This window comes from Salvelinus fontinalis, chromosome 7, assembly GCF_029448725.1.
Source record: "Salvelinus fontinalis isolate EN_2023a chromosome 7, ASM2944872v1, whole genome shotgun sequence".
NCBI lineage: Eukaryota > Metazoa > Chordata > Actinopteri > Salmoniformes > Salmonidae > Salvelinus > Salvelinus fontinalis.
The window spans coordinates 26,979,967-27,007,940 of record NC_074671.1 but is presented as its reverse complement, the minus strand read 5'-3'; the positions used below and the strand labels follow the sequence as shown (position 1 = coordinate 27,007,940).

The following is a 27,974-nucleotide window of genomic DNA, read 5'->3' as shown; positions in this document are numbered from 1 at the left end:
GCTCGCTTCCTCAACTCCCTTATACACGATTGTTAAGAAAACCTGCGCCATGGACTTGGGGAACAGTGCCAGCCGCGGGCATGTCACTGAAACTGCCACCGTCCACTAGTCCCGAGCACAAACTGATTCAAGCGAGGGCAGTCAGAGCACTGAGCCGAGACATACAACACAACAAGCCTAAGTATCTTTTCATTCATTTGGGCATGGTCGTAAACCCAAACCCAGCTTGTTAGTCTTCGTTGTTTCGGTCGCGTTAGCCATCTTGCTCATTGCTACAACCAGAGCAAGCAATCCAAAGAATAACTAAGTGGTTTGTGGTTAGGAAATAATGAAGAAACTCCAGCACACAACGTCAAGGGGTGAGCACGCTTTACCACAATTGAACAGTTTATTCAGTGCAACGTCAGATGTTTGTTTTTGGCGTGAATCATTCCTGCTCACATTGAGGTGAAGAGTGGAAGAATTGAAGGAATGAATCCAAAGCTCACGGTTCCATTGTGGCGCGGATTTCATTGGCCTTGTCAGGCGTGATTTTAATTTTTCAATCGAAGTTGCGAGAGTGCGACTCCCCCTTAGCTGTGTTGTACCGAGAGTACAGACTTAAAGGGAACCACAACCTCCCCAGGAATATCAAACTGATCTGTAATTATGGTCATAAAAATTGGATTCGCTGTTGCTTTTAACCCTGGTGGTCACTGACTCGTGAATAGAGTAAACAGAGCTCTACTTTAATATTTTAGTGATTTCTGAGGTTGTTTTATGCAGAAAATGAAAACAACGGCAATTGTATGACATAAGAGAGTTCGAGACACTGCGATTACTCAAAGATAAATAATCAGTTGTGGCATTTGATGTACAATGAGCTTGTTCTTTGCTCCTGTACTGAAATACATATTTTCAGCCCTATTGTCCTTGCCTAGAAGGAATTGAAGCATGTAGATGAATCTATCTACTCTCTCGTACCATCATTCAAAGTGTTAACATTAAGGTTATAGTTTGAGTCACTGGAGCCTACATACAATGGAGTTTGCATCAATTGCAGTGCATTGTATTGCACACCTTTTAAAACGGCATCTTAAATCAATATGGCATCTGAGTGGTCTATTATTTTCTCAGTGGTTGCTCTGACTGCAGGCTTTACTTCAGATGAGATTGATTTGGCGACATAAATGACTGCTCTATTACTAGAGGCTGGGCCATGTGACGATGGCACTATCCACTCCGCGAACCACTATCTACCGTCATTGGTCATTTCAACCACATCTACCCATGCACCAAGAAATCAACAAACTTTTAGGGGACCTCTGTGGGCTGTAACGAGACCTCGAGGCTCAAGATATGCAGCTCAGATGATCCACAGGGATGATTCTATCTGTCTATCCTCAGTCTACGTCCTCATCTCAGTATTCATAGTAAAAAAATACAGTTTCAGCATTAATCTACTTAATATGCTTTCTTTATCGAGATAAATTGAAGACATGTTTAATTAAAAGAGGCCTGTGTTAGAATTGGAGATTGTAATCGGATGCTGAGATAATAGCTTTGCCCTACAGGAGTACAGTCACTGACATCTACTTCCTGTCTGAGAGGACAGGTCAATATCCCTTATAGCGAAATGGCATGGAATTACTAATATTCATGTTATTACCCATTTTAAATTAGTCTGTGCATCACTGCTGTTTTGTCATATGTGTCACATTGGGAGATGCTATCTGCGCTGGGATAAAAAAATATTCTGATATGGTCAGGCATTACAGTGAACATTTACACATTGGTAGTTGTCCTAGGGGAGATATACCACAGTATAGTCATAGATATAACTGGTTAGGCAAGTATTAAGCTAGACCGTGTTTGAGATGTGCTGAAGTAAAAATTGGTTGTATTTCAACAAATTAAAGGACACTGACGGGAAAACAAATTAACCAATGATTTGTAATTGGATAATTCAGTACATCAATAAGCAGCATATAGACTGTTCACCAATTCATTTTACAGTAGTAGAACATCAACTCTTAATAAATGTGAGTACATGAACGTGATGCACCTTCTTATGGAGTTTGACATTTTACACATACAGCGAAATGTTGCTCCCTCTTTGGATCATCAGGTATTTCTGTTGGTTAATCAATCAATGTTCTCACCTTTTACAGTGAGCTTACTTTTTGTCCCAAAGGGGCTCTTGTACTGCCTGTTGTGTCTCCTCAACAAACACAACAGCAATCTCCCGCTGAGCCAAACAAACTCTGTATTGCGCGAGCAGAATGCATTTGGAAATAGTTATTTCAATCCACCCTACAGGAGTGTCTAGGTGGGATGTTGGAAATGTAGGCTGGACCAGGAGCACCTTACTTAGTCTGAAAGTGTGTGTGTGTGTGTGTGTGTGTGTGTGTGTGTGTGTGTGTGTGTGTGTGTGTGTGTGTGTGTGTGTGTGTGTCTGTGTGTGTGTGTGTGAAGCCTTACAAAGTAATTTTTGTATGACTTTGTAAGGCATCACCTATAGAAGGTGTATAGAAAGTATTTGCAAACACAGTGTAGTATGTTTCCAACTTTATTAGTCCTGCCATTTTTTTGAACAAGCTGCGCGATGCTCCTCGGCGCGGGAACAAAAAGTATAACCACGGTCCCAATGGGCACACACTAGTTGAATCAACGTTGTTTCCATGTAATTTCAATGAAATTAAGTTGAACCAACGCCAGTGGCACTGTTTCCCCTACTGGCGTTTTTCCTATTTTGTTGCATTACAACCTGTAATTTCAATTGATTTTTATTTGGATTTCATGTAATGGACATACACAAAATAGTCCAATTTGGTGAAGTGAAATTTAAAAAAAATGCTTGTTTCAAAAAATTTGAAAAAAAAAAAAACGGAAAAATGGTGCGTGCATATGTATTCCCCCCCTTTGCTATGAAGCCCCTAAATAAGATCTTGTGCAACCAATTATCTTCAGAAGTCACATAATCAGTTAAATAAAGTCCACCTGTGTGCAATCTAAGTGTCACATTATCTGTCACATGATATCAATATATATACACCTGTTCTGAAAGGCCCCCAGAGTCTGCAACACCACCAAGCACGCGACACTATGAAGACCAAGGAGCTCTCCAAACAGGTCAGGGACAAAGTTATGGAGAAGTACTGATCAGGGTTGGGTTATAAAAAAAGATCTGAAACTTTGAACATCCACGGAGCACCATTAAATCCATTATTAAAAAATGGAAAGAATATGGCACCACAACAAACCTGCCAAGAGACGGCCGCCCACCAAAACTCATGGACCAGGCAAAGAGGGCATTGTGTACAGTGTCTTCAGAAAGTATTTACACCCCTTGACTTTTTCCATATTTTGTTGTGTTACAGCCTAAATTTAAAATGAAAACAACAAAATTGGTCACTGGCCTACACTCGATACCCCATAATGTCAAAGTAGAATTATGTTTATTGAATTTTTTACAAATTAAATAAGTATTCAACACCTTTTTTATGGCAAGCCTAAATAAGTTCAGGAGTAAAAAGTTGCTAAAAAAGTTGCATGGACTCACTCTGTGTGCAATAACAGTGTTTAACATCGTTTTTAAATGACTACCTCATCAATGTACCCCACACATACAATTATCTGTAAGGTCCCTCAGTTGAGAAGTGAAGTTCAAACACAGATTCAACCACAAAGACCAGGGAGATTTTTCAATGCCTCACAAAATAGGGCACCTATTGGTAGATGGCAAAAAAATAAAAATAATCAGACACTGAATATCCCTTAGAGCATGGTGAAGTTATTACATTATTACACAGCACCCTCTAGATTGGGTGTAATAAGCACTGAGACAACCAACCTGAGAGACAACCAACCCCGGTCTCCCTTTACTGTACATACTGAACAGATTCAAATACTGTAGCCATAATACCTTGCTTTACAAGTCCTTGTTACATTTCTAAGCAAAATGCCAGGTAAACATGGTGATATCTGAACAATTTTTACTTGGAAGGCAACGGGGACTGCATGGGCCCTTTTCATATCCATACAAATCAAGTACTGGTTTAAAATTGACTAAAGTGGGGGTGAGTGCAACTCGACATTTAAAAGCATCCCCCCTCTTCGTGTGGTACTTGCTCAATGGCTGTGATTTCTATAAATTCCAAACAGCAATATTGATTTCTTTGCTCCCCTACAGTACATGCTCTAAAGCATTTTGTAGATTTCATAAATAGCTTTTATAATATATCAGCAGGGAATTCAGCAAGGAAAGGAAACCCCCCCCACCCCAACGACTTACAAAAAATATAAATTCTAAAGCCTACTTTGGTAATGAATAAGTTTGAGCCTTGAGTTCTGTTTATTCGGACCATAATGGTGATAAGAATTACAATCTACAGTACAGTACATTTGTTTAGTAAGCAGACCGTTGGTGATGCTTTGCATAGAGTGGTTTTGGAAACACTACAACAGTCATGATCTTATGCTTCTAAAGCTGCTTTTAAATTGCTTACAGTAGCTTAATGTATTTTCTTTTTGGCATGGTTCAGCACTAGCATGCTTCAGGTTGCTATTTCTACATCTAATATTGAGTGACAATGCAGAATAGGGAGTTAATGATAAAATAATCAGAATTATCATCCACATTGGTATACAGTCCCTTCAGAAAGTATTCATACCCATTGACCAATTCCCACATTTTGTTGTGTTACAGCCTGAATTCAAAATGAATTAAATAGATAATGTTGCTCACCCATCTACACACAATACCCCATAAGGACAAAGTGTAAATATGTTTTTAGACATTTTTGTAAATTCATTGAAAATGAAATTAAAATATTTTCACATCCCTGAGTCAATTCATGTTAGAATCACCATTGGCAGCGATTACAGCTGTGAGTCTTTCTGGGTTAGTGTCTAAGAGCTTTGCATACCTGGATTGTACAATATTTTCACATTATTTATTTTATATTATTCTGTTAAGTTGGTTGTTGATCATGCAGGTTGGATGCTAGACAGCCATTTCAAGGATTGTCATATATTTTCAAGACGATTTAAGTCAAACTGTAAATTGGCCACTCAGAAGCATTCAATTGCCGTCTTGGTAAGCAACTCACGTGTATATTTGGCCTTGTGTTTAAGGTTATTGTCCTGCTGAAAAGTGAATTTGCAAACTGAAAGCAGACTGAACCATGTTTTCCTCCAGGATTTTGTCTGTGCTTAGCTCTATTACAAAAAAAGGTATCCCCAAAAACTCCCTAGTCCTTGCCGATGACAAGCATACCCATAACAGGATGCAGCCACCACCATGCTTGAAAATATGAAGAGTGGTACTCAGTGATGTGTTGTGTTTGATTTTGCCCAAACATTACGCTTTGTATTCAGGACATAAAGTACATTTCTTTGCCAGATTTTTTTCAGTTTTACTTTAGTGCCTTTACTTTACTTCCTTCTTTTCACTCTGTCATTTAGGTTAGTATTGTAGAATAACTACAATGTTGTTGATCCATCCTAAGATTTTTTTCCTATCACAGCCATTAAACTCTGTAACTGTTTAAATTCCCCATTTCCTGAGCGGTTTCCTTCCTCTCCAGCAACTGAGTTAGGAAGGATGCCCTGTATCTTTATAGTGACTGGGTGTATTGATGATACACCATCCAAAGGGTAATTAATAACTTCACCATATTCAATGTCTGTTTTTTTTAACGTTTTTTTTTTACCCATCTATACTCTTTCAAAACAGGTGCTAAGTTGAACCATACAGGGTTCTTTGATTTGTCCCCATAGGGTAACCCTTTTTGGTGCTGGGTAGAACTGTAATAGCTGTCGCTCTCCTCATCCTCGGATGAGGTGAGGAGAGAAGGATCTTCGGACCAAAATGCGGAGTTAGGGAAATATGCCATCTTTATTTTACATATGACAACGATGAAAATGGCAACACGAAAACTAAACAAAACACTTTCAACAAACTACAAAATAAGAAAACGACGTACACGCAACCTGAACATAAACTTACATGGACAAACGTAAACTCACGAACAGGAACGGACATCGAAACGGACGAACAGCCAAACAGCTCCAAAAGTGAATACATCGAACATAACGAAGACATCACAGGAGACAATCACCCACAAACACACAGTGATAATGCCCTACCTAAATATGACTCTTGATTAGAGGAAAATGCAAACCACCTGCCTCTAATCAAGAGCCATACCAGGCAAACCGAAACCAACATAGAAACAGATAACATAGACTGCCCACCCAAAACACATGCCCTGACCATAAACACATAAAAACTAACATAAATAGGTCAGGACTGTTACAAGAACCCTTTGCAGAGAACCCTTTTACTTAGGAGGGTTCTTCCTAGAACCCTTTATGACCAGTTCCACCAGCCTTTTTAGCCTTTAAAATCTAATTACTCATGACAATACATTACATATATCATAAGGCCTTTATTTGAGGGCCTAATTATACCTTAAACAGTGGTGTTAGGAATCTCCTGGTTTACAGGCCACATCAGGCATGTAAGTCACATTATGCTGCCTTGCAAAGGAATCTGTAATTCCTATTGGAATCCAGACAGAATTAGGCTGTCCAACAAGTGGAATTGTTAATCACTTGCAACCTGTATTCAGAATGACTGACAGGGTAGGGTGTATTGAACACTGAGACTACCTCAATCAAATAAACTGGAACAACCATCTCAGTAACAGGTGCAATATATCCAATTACTAACAGATTGGATTATAGAAAACTGTATGTTATTTATCTTGTGTAGCATAACAATCAACCAATCAATGTACATGCAAAAACACAGTCATTACAGTAAAACAAACAATTCTGAAAATCTCCCTGCAATAGAGCATGCTGGGAAACATTATATATGGTTCTATGTTTAACCCTTCTTGCCTTACAAATAATCATTCTTTCCTTCCAAAGAATCATCAAAGAACCCTTTCTTCCAAAAACGCTTCTTAGGTTGTTAAAGGTTCTAGGTAAAACCCTTTGCGTTACAAAGAACCTGTTTCTTCCAAAAAGGGTTCTTCTGATCAAAACAGTTATTGGTAGAACCCTATCCCTCCCCAAAGAGCCCTGTTGGAACCCTTTTTTTCTAAGAGTCTACCAATAGATGCCCTTTTTTGCAAGGCTTTGGAAAACCTCCCTGGTCTTTGTGGTTGAATCTGTGTTTAAAATTCACTACTCGACTGGGGGACCTTACAGATAATTGTATGTGTGGGGGTACAGAGATGAGGTAGTCATTCAAAAATCATATTATTGCAACACATTTTCACTCCTGATCTTATTTAGGCTTGCCATAACAAAGGGGTTGAATAATTACTAACTCAAGCCATTTCAGCTTTTCATTATTTATTAATTTGTAGAAATTTTAAAAAGCATAATTCCACTTTGATATTATGGGGTATTGTGTGTAGGCCAGTGACACGAAATCAAAATGTAATCCATTGTAATTGTTGGCTGTAACACAGCAAAATGTGGAAAAAGTCAAGGGGTGTGAATACTTTCTGAAGGCACTGTAAGTAGTATGGTTATGTGGAATTTGCATCGTTCCCTGCTGCTGATAGCTAATCCAGGCAACTCCTAGGCCCTGACATTTTAGAAAGAGTTGATTCTGCTGCTCTGTATTGTAAATCAAATCAATGCATTGTCACAGCACATGTTGCTGTCCAGGCATCACTAGGCTATGGTGTGGAGAGGTGATTCAGTTAACTTCGTGTCGTGACTTAGTCACTGGTGGCCGATGGCGCAAAAGTAGGCCTAAACAAACAAGCTGAGATTCAGCACCACTGATGCAGACAGCGACTGAATCGGGATTCGAAAGTTCAGCACCACATGACAGTGAACATAGCGACCGTCTCAGGTCACTCCAATGACTCCACACTGTGAGAATCGCTGGAAAGAAATGATCCAGGGGATTAAGGCCTAAACCTACTCTATGGATATTATGGATGGTTTACATTGGCTGAGGCTTAGATCAGTTAGTGGTTAAATACAAGAACAAGTAACTGGCACTTTTGGAAACTAAACTCATGGACTGTGTTTATAAACACAAGTATCCATTGATATAGCAATTAAAAATTATTGCCTACTAAGCTTGTAGGCCTACAGTATTGTGTAATCTGGCACAACTACATCACATCTATAAACATACAATGCAATATAAGTGGGAGATCCCACTCACCTTGTGATATTAGTTCCAGTACTTATCTACATAAATGTTACTTACCATTATGCTGAGCACCTCACTTGATGTTGTGTGCGTCATTTATTATACGTCAGGAGGAGCTTTCCCTTGACGATGAGGGATCACTTCACTGTTGTTGGCCGGTCTCCTATAGTACGGCATTTAAGGGGTGTCTGGTCGCTCAAGCACGACAGAGAAGTCCGCGCATTTATAACAAGCCCACATTGAAACGTTTCGATGCTCCCATAGTGACTGAAGTGGCAGGTGCTTTCCCTGCGTTCTCTTCCAAGATTCGAACTCAGAAATTAAAGTGATAAAGTTTGTTTTAGGGCTAAACTAGCCACGCAGTGACTGACTATATAGTAGTTCGCTACACCCAACAGCTTTTTCCCTCGATACAACTGCAACAGAAGAACTTGGAACATCAGCATTATTTTTGAATTGGTAGGAGGCTACACGACAAACGAGAAAGGTGAGTTAATAATTGTATTCATTTTATTTTGTCTCTGAGCCAGAACACTCTAATGTTGGACTTGTAAGATACTTCCATTAATGTGTCTAATATGTCCATTCATTTGTCTAATATGTTCATATGCCTAATTTGTTTAGGCTAGTTCATGCCTAATGTCTAACACAACTAGAAGAAGAAGAACACAACTCATTTGTGTATCAGGCTAATATATTCTGCATTTAGTTTAAATTCATATAAGCCAACATAGTTTAGACGCGCAAACTTCATGATTTGGAAAGCATCGATCATTTAATTGCTCACTCTCTTGTTTCGCAGCCCATGGCGGTATCAATGCGTTCCTTCTGGACGCTGGCTTTAAGCGCGTGCCTTGTGTTGACGGTGAGTGCGGACTGCGGAGCAGACTGCGCATATTGTATTCACCACCTACAACTTCAACAGACAGACATCAACTCTTTCGTAAGTAGGCCTACAACTAAAACACAGTATTTTTTTCATTTTCAGAACATAACGTTTGTATTAATAGGGAATTACTGAATGTCCTCTCTATTAGGCTATCTGCACGCGGGTTTCTCAGAACCTTTTTCGTAGAGCTGCTTAGATTTCCAAGAATTGGCTACCTACCACACATTAGATTTCAAACCATAGATGAATGTACATCACAATCATTCGCTGGTTTTGTGATCAGGCTATTTCCACTGTGTTGATTACTTGGAAATTGAATAAATAGACGTATGATTTAATTATGACACCTGCAATCTATAAGTTAATTAATTAAATGACATTAATTATGGGAATCAGCTGTAAAATAGATTGTGGGTGCAATACACTAACTAGAGTGAGTCAAAAGCAGTGGGCAAGGACCTGTTAGGAATAAACGACTTGAACCACAAACCACCATTGACTCTAAACATTTGACAAATTGTGTTTCAGCTGATAGCATTGATGGTTATTCTTTTTGTAGCATACAAAGAAATACATTGTTTTGTAAATGCATATTTATTTGCCAAGGGAATCTTGGCATGCCAATAATTATTTTGGAAACAATGCAAGTCTGTTAAGCTAACATTTAGGAAAATGTTGATTTAAAAACAGTATGGCTACTGTAAGTGTACAGAGCAACCTAAATCATATGCTTAATTTTTGTTCAATTATTTGGATCTAAATTGTGCCAAGAATGACATGCAAACAGGCATGATTTCTCAAGACTAACCCTAATCCATTTGAATAGGAGAGTATGGACAGCCTAGTTTGAAATAGTGTACTTTCTATTTTCCACCACTAGATTGCAGTTAAGTATCATCCTTCACATGAATATGGCTCACTTTGACTGACTCTGTAGAACTATCATCTGCATTATGTCATAATGTTGTTTTCAATTTACCAAAGTAGAATTATAGCAGATGGGGTATTCCCCCCCCCCCCCCAATCGCCTCCTAAAGCTTTGCCTGAGGCAAAGGAGGAGGTTGATGGTGGAGAGAAGCAATGTCACAGACCATTAGAGATTGAGCTTAATAGATGCTCAGGATTGATTTGCTTCTGCTAAATGTACTACGTGGAATGGTGAAACACTCAAGGCACTGTGGTGTTTGTGTGGAGCCCCCAGCCTCCCAACTCCCATGACCAATGGCACTGTGCTGGGGGATTTAGAGTGACATTTATCACCCAACAGAGAGCACTTAACGTCTGATTGGCTGTGATCATTGGGTATCTCTCCATCAACCGTACTGTAGTTCTACCGCAAACCTGAGCACTGTGCTTTTCAAGTGGATAATGAGATTTATGGGTTATTGGAAAGGTGAAGCACAAAGATTTCAAGGGTGGACAGTTGAAATATTGGATAGAGGAATAACCGGGTTTATCATCCTATGTGATCCAGTTAAATGTAAAGAAAAGAGTTTCAAAACACTGATCATTTTATTGCCTTGTGACTTCTGATCTCGATCTCTCCCCCAGACATGTACGTTAGAGTGTGAAGGAGCTCTCAGCACCAAGAAGTCCTGGGAACTGTGTGAGGATGTCCTGCAGGCTAGAAATGGCGACAGTCCAACAGAGGGAGACAAGGCTACCACAGAGACCTCCAAGCTGGACAACAATGACCCACATCAACTAGTAAAGAAGTATGGCGGCTTCATGAAACGCTACGGGGGATTCATGAAGAAAACAGCAGAACTGTATGGTCCTGAACCCGACGATGTCGACCACGGCAGGGAGATCCTGTTCAAACGCTACGGTGGGTTCATGAAGAAGAGTGGCGAGCCAGAAGACACACTGAGTCTGCTCCGGGAACTGGTGAGGAACGTGGATGGCGGCGTGGAGAAACGCTACGGAGGCTTTCTGAGGAGCGCCAGACAAAGCTCTGACTTGGAGAACGGTATCCGAGAGCTGCAGAAGCGCTACGGCGGCTTCATGAGGAGGGTGGGCAGGCCCGAGTGGAGGGAGGAGCAGAAACGCTATGGAGGCTTCCTCAACAAGCGAGCCTGGGGGGAGGAAGAGGAGGACGAGATGGAAAAGGAACGCGTCGAGTTGGAAGATGTTCCTGATGTGGTAGAGAAGAGATATGGAGGATTCCTGGGATACTGACCTTCCTAAATACCTGCCACTGCTCAGTCATGTTCTGTTTTCTTGTCTTGCCTGCATTTTTACAGGATTCTGTATGTGATTGGCTGTAGTAAACATACTGAAGCCTACATGGTTATTTTAGTGGTGTGACATACTGTAGCATTCACTCTCCATCTCTAAGAGACTTCCCTAAGCACTTCTCTGACCTCTGACCTCTGTGTGCAGTAGGCTTTGTGAGACTCACTATTCTTTGTGAGACTCACTATTCTCATTGTAGTGACTGATGTGCCCAAAATAAAAAGCTTCTCAGACTTATCAAACCGAATAAATAGCCTACAGTCAGAATAAGATATTTTCTAGACTGGAATACTTTTTCACACATCTTGCTTTACTGTGGTTAACGGCTGTCGATTTTCTAGATGCATCTATTTATTTTATTTTCTTGAAATCCTTGTAACCGCCTGCTTATCTGTACGTAGAAAAAAATAAATTGCTCTAACTGAAGAATAATGTGTTTGTCATGAATAAATATGTCTTATTACTCTGAATCGATGTCAATTTATTTACTTAACAGTAAAGATTTAAGGCCAATTTATGTGGTTGTTCCAAAATTCATTACAAGTAAACATTTCAAATCAATTTGGTTAAAATTCAAAACAAACAATTCAAACAATAAGTAATCAATCCAACTTATGCTAATCAAATCAAAGGAAAAACAAGCAACAAAAAATAAAATGCATTCAATCACAAAACCGGTAGTAATAATCAGTCCATCAATTAGTTAGTCAGGGGCAGCAGGTAGCCTAATGGTAAGAGTGTTGGACTCGTAACCAAAAGGTTGCAAGATCGAATCCCCAAGCTGACAAGGTAAATATCTGTCGTTCTGCCTCTGAACAAGGCAGTTAACCCACCCTGTCATAGAAAATAAAAATTTGTTCTTAACTGACTTGCCTAGCTAAATAAAGGTCAAATAAAAACACCAAAAAAGTCAGTTGTGGTTGACAGTGTCTTTGTGGTGGGGGCTGGCAGTTGCTGTATGAAGATTGTGGTTGGTTAGTGCTGGTGTTGGGACTGGTAAAACCTGTGTTGGAAACCAGGGTTTGATGCTGGGACTGGGGCTGGGGCAGTTGCTGGGTTGGGGTCTGTAGAAGGGAGGAAAGACAGCCTGAGGAGCAGGCAGACACACAAGTGAGCCCTAAACCCAGAGGTCAATGGGGGTACTTCCCTGCGGCCTGCTAGATCTTTGGTCCTCCCTTTGAGCCTCTTCTGGTGTGGTGATGAAAAGTTCCTGGTTCTGGTCTGGTTCTGTTAAAGGGATAAGTGTAGAGGGGGGAAGGGGGGGTGGAGGGTATGTCCATCAGCCTGGGTTGGTGTTGGAGGAGGAGCAGGGCTGCACGCTGGAGGACAGAGGAAACTAACAGGGCCCAGAACCACTTGGCCATAGCACACTCACAAACAGATGGTAGGTGTACCTTGTGCCATCCATAGCTGGATTCCATAGTGGGGAGGCAACCATGAAGAGCCGTCTGAGGAAAGTCTTTCTGTTCGGAGTGTGTTGTCAGGGTCATGACAGTGGGGTCCAGGTCTGATCATTTCGTTGCAGGGGTGGGGGATATTTCTGGGACGTCTTGATGCATCATGTTATGGGTATTCTTGTCATCGGCACGGACTAGGGAGTTTTTTTATAAAAAGAAACGGAATAGAGCACAGGCAAAATCCCAGAGGAAAACCTGGTTCAGTCTGTTTTACAACAGACACTGGGAGACAAATTCACCTTTCAGCAGGACAATAACCCAAAACATAAGGCCTAATATACACTGGAGTTCCTTACCAAGATAACATTGAATGTTCCTGAGTGGCCTAGTTACAGTTTTGGCTTAAAACGGCTTGAAAATCTATGGCAAGACTTGAAAATGGCTATCTAGCCATGATCAACAACCAATTTGACAGAGCTAGAAGAATTTAAAAAAGAATCCTGTGCAAATATTGTACAATCCAGGTGTGCAAAGCTTTTAGAGATTTATAGAGAAAGACTCACAGCTGCAATTGCTGCCAAAGGTGATTCTAACATGTATTAAATGTGAATACTTATGTACATTTCAGTATTTCATTCTTTCAATACATTTGTAAAAATGTCAAAAAACCTGTTTTCACTTTGTCATTTCGGGGGACTGTGTGTAGTTGGGAGAGTCTTTTCAAATATTTTATCAATTTTGAATTCAGGCTGTAACACAACAAAATGTGAAATAAATCAAGAGGTATGAATACTTTCTGAAGGCACTGTATATTTGTATCAGAAAATGTATTCTAATTAAACTGTCATAAAATAGTAGTAGAATTGTATATAGTTCAGGCCAGTGAAATACAAATTACAAAATAGCTATTAAAGTATTTAAATACATATATCAAATACATGTAACAGAAATACTGCCCATCGTTGGCACCAGCTACCTGCACTGTAAACCTGCAACAGTTTACTAACCACTGTACTTCCAGTAAGTAAATTCTAGAAATACAGTATGTTGCTGTAGTTAGGTGTTCCAGTAATATGCTGTAAAAGAATGAGTGACATCCTTGATTGAAACGCTACTAGCATGCATCACTAACGAGCTTGCTATTTCACACTGGTTACACACACACAGACACATACACAAAGGGGTAGTCATAGCAAGATTAAAAGACAAAGCCCTAATGGGGATGAATACATTGTGTCAACATTTGATGGCAGAACAGATGGCTTCTTCCTCAAATTAGCTGTTTGAGGGATTTGACATGTTCGACTCATATTGTCAAAATTGTAACAATGGAAGTTGAAAGGCAAATGTTTCTTTATTGTTGAGAACTAAAGAAGCCTATTGTTGAGAACTAAAGAAGACAAAAGGAGATGATTGTGGACCACAGGAAAAAGAGGACCGAGCACACCCCCATTCTCATCGACAGGGCTGCAGTGGAGCAGGTTGAGAGCTTCAAGTTCCTTGGTGTCCACATCACCAACAAACTAACATGTTCCCGAGCACACCAAGACAGCCGTGAAGAGGGCACAACAAAACCTATTCCCCCTCAGGAGACTGAAATGATTTGGCAAGGGTACTCAGATCCTCAAAAGGTTCTACAGCTGCACCATCGAGAGCATCCTGACTGGTTGCATCACTGCCTGGTATGGCAACTGCTTGGCCTCCGACTGCAAGGCACTACAGAGGGTAATGCGAACGGCCCATTACATCACTGGGGCCAAGCTTCCTGTCATCCATGACCTCTATACCAGGCAGTGTTTCTCCCTTCTTTTACACCGCTGCTACTCTCTGTTGTTATCATCTATGCATAGTCACTTTAATATAATAACTCTACCTACATGTACATATTACCTCAACTAACCGGTGCCCCCGCACATTGACTCTGTGTCCGTACCCCAATGTATATAGTCTCGCTATTGTTATTTTACTGCTGCTCATTAATTACTTGTTACTTTTATTTCTTATTCTTATCCATATTTTTTTTAACTGCATTGTTGGTTAGGGGCTCGTAAGTAAGCATTTCACTGTAAGGTCTACACCTGTTGTATTCGGCGCATGTGACTAATAAAATTTGATTTGATTTGACATGGTTTTTCATCCATCCAACTTCCATTGTCCTCCAAGAGTTGTGCAGTAGTGGGAATAAATAGTCAACCAACAATCATCAACAATTATTTCATATTTTAAAAACTTAACTATGCAGTATTAGTTAACAGTTTATAAACTACTTGTAAACACCTTAACGTAAAGTGTTACCGAGGTCCTCCACAACTCCCAACACCCACTGACCTTGCATATTACCCGCACAGTTGAGTAGCCTAAACATCTAGGGCTTGAGAATACAATAGCAAGGTACGGGGAGGCCAGTCCAGCTCAACATGCAAGCAATAAATCAATAGATGTTCTCACAAAGAAACCTCAAACTACACACTAGTAAATGTTATTGAATACATGGAAAATAATAAAAAACAAACCGGTCAATCTTTATTGTCCCCAAACATGGTCTAGGCTCCTGCTTTATACTAAAAGGACACACTTTTTTCACGCCATTTCGATACAAAGTTATTTTTGTAGCAGATTAGGAAAATATTTTTATAAACTCTTTTCCTAACCTTAACATCAGTCTCCTAACCTGCTATGTTCATCTCCTAACCTGCTGCGTAAATTCTCCTAACCTACTACTTGAAGTGGCGTGAAAATAGTGTTTCCCTTATACCGTAGTCATAAATGAGAACATCAGCACAAACATCACATTGCTTCCTGTGTCATGATCATTGTCTTGGTTTTAGGATACAAATAGATCTTAATTGTCTGGGCAGTGAATATAAAAGTACTTGAATTATTCATGTTAATTGATGTAATTAATAATTCAGTTATTTTATTAGCTTTAGATGAAGAAAAAACAACTGAAGCTAAGATAGCATATGAAGTCTATATACATACATACATTCATGAGATTTGATTGATTTAGGATTATTGTCAAAGTAATTTGAATGGTAAAGTGTGTGTGTGTGCATTGTGTGTGAGAGGTGGACGGGCGATACAATTTTGCAACATGGACTAACATTGGCTACAAGATTGAGTGGACAACGGATTTGAAGTGGACGGTGGACAGCGGTTGCTTTTGACCGTAGCTATACACTGATTTTCTAATGCATGCATATTTGTTGGTCCTCAGCACAGGGCATCATCATGGGTAATTTTGCCTATGAGTCGCACCAATGAGTCGCTTGTGGTAAAATCGTCATCTCCCCACAATGCCTCTTACTAGGTCAAAGTTAATAGGTAGCCGCGACTGGCTGTGCCGATTTGGATGCGTTTAGCACGCAGAACACAGACAAAGTGTTTGAAGAAAGTGAACCAATATTTAGCCTACAGATTAAGGTAAGTGTATCTTTATATTAAATTGAATGACAACTGATTAAACGGGCCGTTTCTAATATAGGCTGCTTCCATCAACTCATCACATAGAGAATGCTGAGCAAATGGTTCATAGGAGACGCGCCCTGCCTGTGTGCGGTTTAAAGCCATAGCCTGCGCTACGATATAGAATTGAACTTTGTCTCGAGGTTAACACGGTGTCGGTCCTTACTACCTCAATGTGCAAAGGTCGGAAAAGTAATCCTATAATAGGATAAGCGCTATTATTTTTGTTTACTTTGATGCTCAATATAGGTTTCTAAGACTTGGTCTCGTAAGGAAAGGGGTAAGTTTAACGCTGTGTAGCCGTATTTGAAGATATCAACTGAATTAGAAAACGTAGTATTTGTCGACATGCTATCATCCTTATTAGTTTTCTTATTATAAACCGATTCTGACATTGAAGATCGAGGGAAAGAAACCAATCAACATAGAGGGAAAGAAAGCAATCAATTGTAATGGTTTTACCTTTATTAATTCAGAATAAGGCCTATGGAAACCCATAGGCTAACAACAGACCTGACAATGCTATATCATTTTGGGAAAAGAGAGACAGTTGTTTTTCCATGAACCATACCACCAGAATAGATTATAGCCTATGTATAACGCATAATTTAAATTTTAACTCAACTTTAATTCATGCGGTTTGATAGGTACTCTACTAGTCTTTAAGATGAACTTCGCTCTGGAGACGCTACAGGTGCTGGTCTTGTCTATATATTATAACTTGGAGGCACTTGTAAAACTCGTCATCCCTTCGCGGAAGAAGAGCGTTGCGGGAGAAACTATCCTCATCACGGGGGCGGGTAGCGGCATCGGCAGGCTGATGGCGCTTGAGTTCGCCTCCATGGGCGTAACGCTGGTGCTGTGGGACATTAGCCAGGATGGCAACAAGGAAACGGTTCGACTGGTGAAGCAAAAGGGCGCTGCCAGGGTCCACTCATACATCTGTGACTGCAGCAACAAGGCAGAGGTGTACTCGGTGGCTGACCAGGTGGGTTTAATGCCACCTGGTCAGGTATATGGTCTATATACCTGGCCAGGTATGGATGTTATCATCCATGTTCTACCACTTTCCTACAGCGGGTAATAGTTTGAAGGTCTGTAGTATTTTTTGACAGGCTACAGTACCGTATTTTTCAAAACATACTGTACACTGATCTAAGTAGTTGTAATTTGAGCTGTTGCAAATATACCGCAAAGCTCCTTCCCGAAAGCATGCAAATGTATTTGAGTGGGAAGATATTTACATAAATAATTGATCAACCCAATGTCTATAAGGTACAACAACTCAAAGGGCCTTCATGCTCTGGGAACACATTTTGAAAGACTCCCACACATTCCATGTCTGCTCTGTTCAGGTCCAGCTCATGATTACAGCTCAGATCCCACAATATTCACATTGCTGTGATCCAGTGCATAGCTATTGGTTAGATACTGGAGATCACAGTCATACTCTGCTACACTCTCAGAAAAAAGTGTTCCAAAAGGAGTTTTTGGGGGAGGGATAGGGTTATACCTAGAACATTTAACATTCTAAAGAACCGTTTTTGGAAGAAAGGGATCTTTGATGACTCTTTGACAGGCAAGAAAGGTTATACAGTTGTCGGAAGTTTACATACACTTTAGCCAAATACATTTAAACTCAGTTTTTCACAATTCCTGAAATGTAATCCAAGTAAAAATTCCCCTGTCTTAGGTCAGTTAGGATCACCACTTTACTTTAAGAATGTGACATGTCAGAATAATAGTAGAGAATGATTTATTTCAGCTTTTATTTCTTTCATCACATTTCCAGTGGGTCAGAAGTTTACATACACTCAATTAGTATTTGGTAGCATTGCTTTTAAATTATTTAACTTAGGTCAAATTTCGGGTAGCCTTCCACAAGCTTCCCACAATAAGTTGGATGAATTTTGGCCCATTCCTTCTGACAGAGCTGGTGTAACTGAGTCAGGTTTGTAGGCCTCCTTGCTCGCACGCATTTTTTCAGTTCTGCCCAGAAATTTTTAATGGGATTGAGGTCAAGGCTTTGTGATGGCCACTCCAATACCTTGACTTTGTTGTCCTTAAGCCATTTTGCCACAACTTTGGAAATATGCTTGGGGTCATTTTCCATTTGGAAGACCCATTTGTGACCAAGCTTTAACTTCCTGACTGATGTCTTGAGATGTTGCTTCAATATATCCACATAATTTTCCTTGTTAATGATGCCATCTATTTTGTGAAGTGCACCAGTCCCTCCTGCAGCAAAGCACCCCCAGAACATGATGCTGCCACCCCTGTTCTTCACAGTTGGGATGGTGTTCTTCGGCTTGCAGGCCGTTATGGCTATGTCCCCATCTGCAGTTGCAAACCGTAGTCTGGCTTTTTTATGGCGGTTTTGGAGCAGTGGCTTTTTTCTTACTGAGCAGCCTTTCAGGTTATGTTGATATAGGACTTGTTTTACTGTGGATATAGATACTTTTGTACCTGTTTCCTCCAGCATCTTCACAAGTTCCTTTGCTGTTGTTCTGGGATTGATTTGCACTTTTCGCACCAAAGTACGTTCATCTCTAGGACACAGAATGCGTCTCCTTCCTGAGTGGTATGACGGCTGCGTGGTCCCATTGTAACGGCTCTCGTTTGTTGAATGAAGATTGGACCAAGGCGCAGCGTGGTAGGCGTACATCGTCTTTTTATTGATGACACCAAAACAAAATAACAAAGACAAAAAACGAAGGTCGCGAACCCGGGTGTCGACGTTGTTCCTGCCTCGCTGCCTCCGTCTGCTCCCATGGAAGGAGATCCATTCCGGCCTGGATCTCCTCCCACGTCCAGGATCCTTTCCCGTCTAAGATGTCCTCCCATGTCCAGTCCTCCTGGCCACGCTGCTTGGTCTGTTTTTGGTGGGATCTTCTGTAACGGCTCTCGTTTGTAGAATGACCGGACCAAGGCGCAGTGTGGTAGGCGTACATCGTATCTTTTTCTTGATGACACCGAAACAAAATAGCAAAGACAAAAAATGAAAGCGAACAGTTCTGTCAGGCACAGACACTAAACAGAAAACAAGATCCCACAAAACCCAAAAGTAAAAATGACAACTTATATATGATCCCCAATCAGAGACAACGATAGACAGCTGCCTCTGATTGGGAACCACACTTGGCCAAAAAAAATAAAATAGAAAACATAGACTTTCCCACCCCAGTCACACCCTGATCTAACCAAACATAGAGAATAATAAGGATCTCTAAGGTCAGGGCGTGACACCCATGGTGTTTATACTTGCGTACTATTGTTTGTACAGATGAACGTGATACCTTCAGGCGTTTGGAAATTGCTCCCAAGGATGAACCAGACTTGTGGAGGTCTACAATTTTCTTTCTGAGGTCTTGGCTGATTTCTTTAGATTTTCCCATGATGTCAAGCAAAGAGGCACTGAGTTTGAAGGTAGGCCTTGAAATACATCCACAAGTACACCTCCAATTGACTCAAATTATGTCAATTAGCCTATCAGATGCTTCTAAAGCCAAGACATAATTTTCTGGAATTTTCCAAGCTGTCAACTTAGTGTATGTAAACTTCTGACCCACTGGAATAGTGATACTGTGAAATATAAGTGAAATAATCTGTCTGTAAACAATTGTTGTAAAAATGACTTGTGTCATGCACAAAGTAGATGTCTTAACCGACTTGCCAAAACTATAGTTTGTTATCAAGAAATTTGTGGTGGTTGAAAAACGAGTTTTAATGACTCCAGCCTAACTGTATGTAAACTTCCGACTTCAACTGTACATACAACCATATATAATATTTCCCAGCATGCTCTATTGCAGGGAGATTTTCAGAATCGTTTATTTTACTGTAATATCTGTGTTTTTGCATGTACATTGCTTGGTTGATAAATGTTATGCTACACAAAGAAACATAACATACAGTTTTCTATAATCCAATCTGTTAGTAATTGGATGTATTTCATCCGTTCCTGAGATGGTTGTTCCAGTTTGGATTATTGAGGTAGTCTCAATATTCAATCTTCCCTACCTTGGCAGTCATTCTGAATGCAGGTTGCAGGTGATTAACAATTCCACAATTGGATATCCTAACTCTGGCTGGATTGCAATAGGAATTACAGATAATTTTGCAAACCAGCATAATGTGATTTGCAGGCTGATGTGTCTTGTAAACCAGGATAATCCTAACACCCCCATGTTAGGGTATAATTAGGCCTCAAATAAAGGCCTTATGATATATGTAATATATTGTCATAAATAATTACATTTTAAAGTCTAATAAGGCTGGTGGAACCATTCATAGAGAATTCTAGGAAGAACCCTCCAAAGATAAAATGTTTCTCGGCAGAACCCTTCACAGACGGTTCTAGGAAGAACCTTTAGATTATAAAATGTCTCTAGGTAGAACCATATACAAGGGGTTCTTTGAAGAACCCAACATAGATAGGGCTCCTGAGTGGCGCAGTGCTAGAGGCGTCACTACAGACCTTGGTTCGATCCTGGGCTGTATCACAACCGGCTGTGATTGGGAGTCCCATAGGGCGGTGCACAATTGGCCCAGCGTTGTCTGGGTTAGGGGAAGATTTGGCCGGAGTAGGCTGTCATTGTAAAATAAGAATTTGTTCTGACCTCACTTGCCTAGTTAAATAAAGCTTACATTAAAAAAATAAATGAAATAAAGAACCCTCTGTAAAGGGTTCTACCCAGCACCAAAAAGGGATCCCCTATGGGAAGAAACCAAAGAACCCTGTGTGCTTTTTTCTCGGAGATTAGTGGTAATCTGTGTGATCTATGTGTGGTAGATTTAGGCCCAGTTCCATTTATGTTCTTATCCTGTTACTTCTATACAGCATGCTATATTATGTGTTGATTGCCAGGTGAAAAGGGAAGTGGGAGACGTGACAATCCTGATAAACAATGCAGGCATTGTCACAGGGACGAAGTTCATGAATGCTCCCGACAGCCTGATTGAGAAGTCTATGGAGGTCAACTCCAATGCTCACTTCTGGGTGAGTTGGAATTTTATCATGAACATTTTGTATTTTTCTACGACAAGTCAAATCAAAATCAAATCTAATCTAATTTAATTTATCAAATGCCTCGTATACAACAGGTGTAGATTAACAGTGAAATGGTTAAGGGTCCTTTTCCAACCATGCAGAGTTAAAGATATGATATAAGAAATAGAAAATAGGAATAGTGACACGAAGAATAGCACACAGTGAATAATGAAAAACAATAACATGGCTATATACAGCGAGTACCAGTACCGAGTCGATATGCAGGGATACGAGGCAATTGAGGTAGATATGTACATATTGGTAGGGGTAAAGTGACATAGATAATAGACTGAGCTGTAGCAGCAGCGTATGTGGAGCAGTAGAAGCAGCGTATGTGGTGTGTGTGTGTGTGTGTGTGTGTGTGTGTGTGTGTGTGTGTGTGTGTGTGTGTGTGTGTGTGTGTGTGTGTGTGTGTGTGTGTGTGTGTGTGTGTGTGTGTGTGTGTGTGTGTGTGTGTGTGTGTGTGTGTGTGTGTGTGTGGCGTCAGTATGCATGTGTGTGCATTTTATGTGTTTGTGGGCATAGTGCGTGTATGTGGGTGTTGGGGTGTCAGTGTAAGTATGTGTGAGTGTGTGGTTATAGACCAGTGTGTGTGCATAGAGTCAGTGCAAGAGAGTTAGTTAAAAAAGGGCCAATGCAGGTAGTCCGGGTAGGGTTAGGGTTGGGAGGCTTGGGTGTTGAAGGTGTTCAGGGTCCTGTTGGTTCCAGACTTGGTGCACTGGTACCGCTTGCCATGCAGTAGCAGAGAGAACAGTCTATGGCTTGGGTGGCTGGAGTCTTTGAAAATATTTTGGGCCTGACACCGCCTGGTATAGAGGTCCTGGATGGCAGGGAGCTTGGCCCAGCGATGTACTGTGCCGTACTCACCACCCTCTGTAGCACCTTGCGGAATGGGTGCTTTGCAGTTGCCGTAACAAGCGCTGATGCAGCCAGTCAGATGCTCTCAATGGTGCAGCTGTAGAACGTTTTGTGGATCTGCAGTGCCATCTTTTCAAGTCTAAGAGTAAAAGGATAGCATAGAGAATGATAGATGGCCTAAGCCCGCAGGATGTGCCAGAACAGCCTATGGAAATAACGCTAAACGTAACACAACATGCTCATATCAATATAGGTGTAAGATAAACATAAAATTAAAAAATACTTAGACAAGGAGAGACAAAGAACATGTCCAAATATCAGTGGGCATGGGGTATTTTTGTATTATATGCATAGCATTTCGCCAGCAAAGTCATTCTCAACCATGATCATCTGTTTTCCCCCCAGACTTACAAGGCATTTCTCCCTGCAATGATAGCCAGTAACCATGGTCACCTGGTGAGCATCGCCAGCTCTGCTGGACTGATTGGAGTCAACGGCCTGGCAGGTTAGATATACTCATCTCACTCACTACCCCTCTGAAGTGGGATATAAATATTTTACCCAACATCACATACCCATGTACTGGTTAGTTTGTGTTAACAAAAAGTGTGAGTGTGAACACTCAGAGTAATGCATTCCCATTCCTCTACTCTCTGTCTGTGCTCAGATTACTGTGCCAGTAAGTTTGCGGCTGTGGGCTTTGCTGAGTCTGTGGCGCTGGAGCTGCTAGCGACAAAGAAAAACGGAGTGAAGACCACCATCGTGTGTCCCTTCTTCATTAACACGGGGATGTTTGACGGCGCTATCACCAAGTGGGTCCACCGTTCTGACACACACACACACACACATACCCAGAACACGTTTTGCTACCATAAGCTCTATTAGAGGAAGTGCTGCAACTGTAGACACAATATGGAAATGTGTACAATGTTGCACTGCACTATGTGTAGTAGCAGTGTGTAGCTAAGCAATAAAATGCTTGCTCTGCTTCACTTTGCTAGGATGTGAAATTCTACTTTGTAACTGTCTTGAGCAGTAAATGTATAAGATTTAGACCAGGGAGTGAAAATACAATTAATGGCAGTATACCATGGTGTGTAGATGACCTTCAATTATTGTCTAGGCCGGGGCAACCTCGCCCTACTAGTTATGTGACACCACCATAGATGCCATGGAGCCAGCTCTACCTGGACTGCCTAGGGCCATGTCCTTAGATGTCGCTAGTGATCATGGCCGTTTGAGTGGTGTGTGTGTGTGTGTGATGTCAGAATGAGTTACAAAAATGCCAGCGTCCCTCAGTCTTGCTCTTAAGCTCTTTGGGCCCTTCCATTTTCTCACTTTATTATTCATGCTGCTTAGTTCAGCTTTTTACTGGCCACAGAGCAGAACAATGCCTACCACATCCTGTTACTCAGACACTCAGACACACACACTGTAACATTTCTGAACAAAAATCAGGACCTAATCACGATGAGATTTGAATGAGATTGTAATGCTCTGATGTTGAAAGTCCCCACACAAAGGTCCTGTTTTTATCAAGTTGCTACAATGGTTTTAAAAAAATGTATGGGTTCCTTTGAAAAAGTAACAGCCCTTGATTTCCAAATAGATATTTGTTCTCCAAAGTGTATGGGTTTTATGTCTTTTAAGGAACAGACTGAAGGCAGAAACTGATTACAAAGTACAACGTTCATCGTGGTATAACATTTTGAAGGATTTGAAGTGAAATGATAAAGGGGCTTAGACAATCATTTTTGAAGGCGTCAGTGCATGCAGTGTGTTTTTAGATGTAGATTCACACTAGAGAGTGCCAGCCCATTACTTTGAACTGCTGATCAGTGAGAGAAATTATTTGTTTGGTTTTGGGTGCTTCCTGCAGATGGCCCGTTCTCATGCCCATCCTGGAACCTGACTATGTGGCCAAAAGGATCGTCTGTGCTATCCAAACTGACCAAGTGTACCTGTATATGCCTCGGATCCTCTACCTCGTCCTCGCCCTCAAGAAGTAAGAACTGTACCAAACACTATGCAGGCTTTACAAAATGGACCCCCAGGCCCGAGCCGCTACCTCCCCAGCCTCAGTTGTCTTTTAGGTTTAGATGTAATCAAACAGGTTTTCTATATCTTTGTTTACACAACCACAGCAGTCATGTGTCATATAAAAAAATATCAGCATCTACCTGTGGAGGGGGTCTAGCTGCTACTAGTACCCAAAAGCATTCTGCATGTTCGACTACCGGGTAAAACAGATACATTCCATTCTACTTGAAATATACTAATTGAAAGGGGGATACCCAGTCAGTTGTACAACTGAATGCATTCAACTGAAATGTGTCTTAAACGTGTATTTATCTGTATTTATTAAGGCATTATTATGATCCACCCAACACTGACTTTCAAAACCTTTGTAATCAGCAATGACCTAGATTGTTGACACAACAAAAATGTATGGAGAGGACGCAACAGATAAAACTGTTGACACTGTGGACTGAGAACAGTGGTGTAGTGAAGGGTGAACTCACGTTAACGCAGTTCACGCACATTTTTTATTTTGACAAGCGGATACCCCACCTTTGCGCAAAAAAATGCATTGAAAGTATAGGGAGCGTTACTTTCCTTTCCGGGCTCAATTAACCAAATCCACATTGCAGTATTTTTACATCAAAATAGAAACATGGTGGTTAAACAGCAGAATGGTTTAGGGACCTATGTGTGTGCAGCAGCAAGAGTTGGGTCAATAAAGCCATTGCATGCATAAACATTGTTGTTTGTCCCTAAACTGGACAGACACCAACCAGATTGATCCGGTACGAACGCAGATGAGCAAGCCTTCATTGTGTCAAATGGTGTGGGGGCTATAAGCAAAAGTGCAAATATTTCTATCACAGGGACTGAGATTGAGAGTGGAGTGAGAGAAATTGAGAGCTGGAACACGTTGTTTGTGGTGGTGCTTGTCTAAACACTAGAAATTGCTCTAGAGATCTGAGTGATTAATGCAGGCCTGCCACAGAGGATACTTGACCTGACAGCTGCCTAGGTGGAAAGGTGCATGTGTAAACAAAGAGTGGAGAGGAGGTTGCGTGAGAGACAGGCGGGTAGCGGGCAAAAAACGCACACGCAAACACACAAATAAGTGCACACACGCGTCACACACATACTTACAGTACACTCGACCGCACGCACATACAACTTTCCGACATGTACATGAACTCGCATACATCCATCCATGTGTACTTATTTCACACAATAAACATGAACACGCTCACAGAAACAAGGTGACATACACCACACGATTACATGTCAAAATAACTGTCTATGTACCTGTAGCCATTATGTCATGTTTATTTAGTGTTTAAGGATGTGCTACGAATGCTTTGGATAGTAGTTCATGTTAATAATTTATATCAAACACTATAAACACAGGCATTGGGTTCAGAGGTGGGAGGGGAAGGTCATAACACGTGAGTGATTACAACACAGCCCAGACAGGAACTGAGAATGTAGACAGGCATTTTCTCTATCACAGACTGCTTCTCTGCTGTAACATTGGGACAGAGTTGAACTTTTTAGTAGGACTATGACCCCATTGCAAGAGGGGAATAATATTTCAACACACCCCCACACACACTTGCTAATCTGAGCACACTGTTTTATCTAAGGATTCACTGACATTAATTCTAAACTGCATCTGGGCCCTTCAGTACCTTCATACAGGCGTAAAACACCCACTCTTAATGGTGCAATTTTTAAGAAATCCTATTGCTAATTACCTATTGGAACTAATTTAATGAAAATGTATTCCTTGAATTTGATTGAAGTGCCAAAAATGCATAAATTGGAGAGATGATTAACTCACAAAAGAACCTGGATTCTAAGGTGGACATTTAGTCAGTTGGGCTTTAGCTGGAAAGCCCTCCATGAATGAGAGCACCTCAGAGAGAGAGAGAGGGAGATAGGAGAGAAAGAGAGAGAGCAAGAGAGAGAGATGACAGAGAGAGATGACTCACCTCCTATTCCTCCTGTATCAATTGTAATCAAGCTCTACTTCCGTATGGAAATCTGTATGGAAATCTGCACACTGCCACAAAGCCTTTGATGGTTCCTATTGTAATTCTTTCCGAAAAATGATTGTAAAAGTTAATGTGGTGCATGATCATATGGAGTCCCTAGCATTTATGTCAGTCATAAAGGCATTTTATGTTTGATTATTGATGTTTGAAGTGCAGCAGTTCTTTACAGAATGGCTTTACTACACATATACATGACGTACAGTATATGTACATGACTATTCAATTATTTTGTTCGGTATTTATTGGGTTTTGTGCGTTTGGAGAGAAAAAAAATAGGTCAATAATTCACAGCTGGTGTGAAGTTGAATAAATAACCCCTGTCTCTTTTTATCACGTGTGTTCTCTTTTCACAGCATTTTGCCCACTAAGATGGGGCTCCTCTTGGGAGACTACCTGGGGGCATTCAATTTCATGGATGCATTCAAAGGCCATGGGAAAAAGGACTGAAGCATTCAATAAGTGCTGGGGGGGGGGGGGGGGGGGGTCTCAATCCATTTCCCGCATGAAGTGCTACAGTTTACAACCCTTTGCGAATCTAGACTACATTTTAATAAGCTTTTCTGACTTTTATAATGGAAGTAATATGCATATCCTACATACCAGTGGCTAACTGCCTATACATGTACATATATGAAATTCACCGTAGAATTTAATTGTTAGTGCACAAATAAGTATCGCCTCTGAAGGATGTTTTAAAGAGCCATTGACAGTATACAGAGATGATGCACTCGTATGAAACTATGGTTACTAATTCTACCATATATGTTGTTACCTTTTGTTTTACTATTGTGTGGGAATACAGTATGAAGTAAATGTCTGTTCTTTTACGTCCAATGAGATTTCTGTCCTGAGAGTCACTTGAAATGTATTCATTTACAAAAGCTACTGCTTTAAAGTGGTTGTTGAATGATTTCTTGCTTTATGTATTTTAATCGAAGTATATGCATTGTTAGCCTTAATTATATTATAGTCTTATTATGTAGCTTGTTCAAAAGTATCCGCATCAAAAATGTAGTTGGGATATATTGCCATGGCAGTAAAGCTGCTAAGAAACTTTAATAATATGCCAAAGTACACTTTGAAGGTTGCTGATGTTTCAACTCGTTATTTGATAGTATGAAATTATGGACATATCATCATTATTCATTTACAGGTGCAGCCATGGTTATCTTTTCAGATAATCCCAATCGTATATCATGTCTTAATGATTTACCATGTATACCTCATATTAATCTTTGCTTGCTGGAAAGTTAAATGTTTGGAAAGCTTTACAACTGTCTGATCGCATAATAAAATACATGATCTCAAATTAACATACATGGTTTATCTTCTTTATGCCATTGAAAAAAAGTAGGACATCTGTTCAAAGTAATAGATTGGCACTGAGTAAGAGACATTCTTTGCTTGATTGCTTGTTTGATAATGAGTGCAACTTAATCGGTATTCTGAGAGCCACAATGTTGTAGTGCACATCTGCTGTGTGCAGGGGATTGTTGATTATCTCGACATTTGCCATGGAAAAACACACTCTAGGAATCAGCAGATCAGGTGGATCCTCACTGTCTGACAGTGGTCAGTCACCATTAAAACATTAAACAACCGTACTTATCATTCGCCGTTTCGAGGGGAAACCAACATTGCTGTAGACCTCTATAGCCAGATTTGAGAAGGCATGGTAATATGTGGGTGGCTCCGTCAGTAAAGCAACAGCACCACCTAGTGTAAATGGCTCTGAAACACTAATGCAAAACAATAGCACTGGCATACAACCGACACTACATGACATGATAAAAATGTGTCGGAATACAATACAACTGAAGCTTTTCAAATGTGTTTTATTGTA

The 27,974-nt window shown here is 40.6% G+C and overlaps 2 protein-coding genes across 3 annotated transcripts; both read left to right on the top strand.

The window, feature by feature from the left end:
- Positions 1 to 8,344: 8,344 nt before the first annotated feature.
- Positions 8,345 to 11,761, top strand: penkb (proenkephalin b). The gene is made up of 3 exons (XM_055928946.1): positions 8,345 to 8,654; positions 8,970 to 9,110; positions 10,608 to 11,761. The coding sequence occupies exons 2-3, from the start codon at positions 8,973 to 8,975 to the stop codon at positions 11,232 to 11,234; spliced, it is 765 nt and encodes a 254-aa protein (XP_055784921.1). The 5' UTR covers positions 8,345 to 8,654; positions 8,970 to 8,972; the 3' UTR covers positions 11,235 to 11,761.
- A 4,240-nt stretch (positions 11,762 to 16,001) lies between these two features.
- On the top strand, positions 16,002 to 27,444 carry sdr16c5b (short chain dehydrogenase/reductase family 16C, member 5b). 2 transcript variants are annotated; one of them, XM_055928942.1, is made up of 7 exons: positions 16,002 to 16,111; positions 16,801 to 17,141; positions 21,021 to 21,152; positions 22,467 to 22,566; positions 22,729 to 22,873; positions 23,941 to 24,066; positions 26,485 to 27,444. In XM_055928942.1, the coding sequence occupies exons 2-7, from the start codon at positions 16,821 to 16,823 to the stop codon at positions 26,576 to 26,578; spliced, it is 918 nt and encodes a 305-aa protein (XP_055784917.1). In that variant the 5' UTR covers positions 16,002 to 16,111; positions 16,801 to 16,820; the 3' UTR covers positions 26,579 to 27,444. The 2 variants fall into 2 exon arrangements, with proteins under 2 accessions (XP_055784917.1, XP_055784918.1); XM_055928943.1 differs by lacking the exon at positions 16,002 to 16,111 and adding an exon at positions 16,173 to 16,433.
- The last annotated feature ends 530 nt before the right edge of the window (positions 27,445 to 27,974 follow it).

What these genes read in the sequence shown, in the direction of transcription:
- penkb (XM_055928946.1), top strand. Translation starts at nt 8,973, where the DNA reads ATGGCGGTATCAATGCGTTCCTTCTGGACGCTGGCTTTAAGCGCGTGC. An exon ending in AGACAGACATCAACTCTTTC is followed by an intron (nt 9,111 to 10,607) that starts GTAAGTAGGCCT and finishes TCTCTCCCCCAG; the next exon opens with ACATGTACGTTAGAGTGTGA.
- sdr16c5b (XM_055928942.1), top strand. Translation starts at nt 16,821, where the DNA reads ATGAACTTCGCTCTGGAGACGCTACAGGTGCTGGTCTTGTCTATATAT. An exon ending in TTTGACGGCGCTATCACCAA is followed by an intron (nt 22,874 to 23,940) that starts GTGGGTCCACCG and finishes TGCTTCCTGCAG; the next exon opens with ATGGCCCGTTCTCATGCCCA. An exon ending in CTCGTCCTCGCCCTCAAGAA is followed by an intron (nt 24,067 to 26,484) that starts GTAAGAACTGTA and finishes CTCTTTTCACAG; the next exon opens with CATTTTGCCCACTAAGATGG.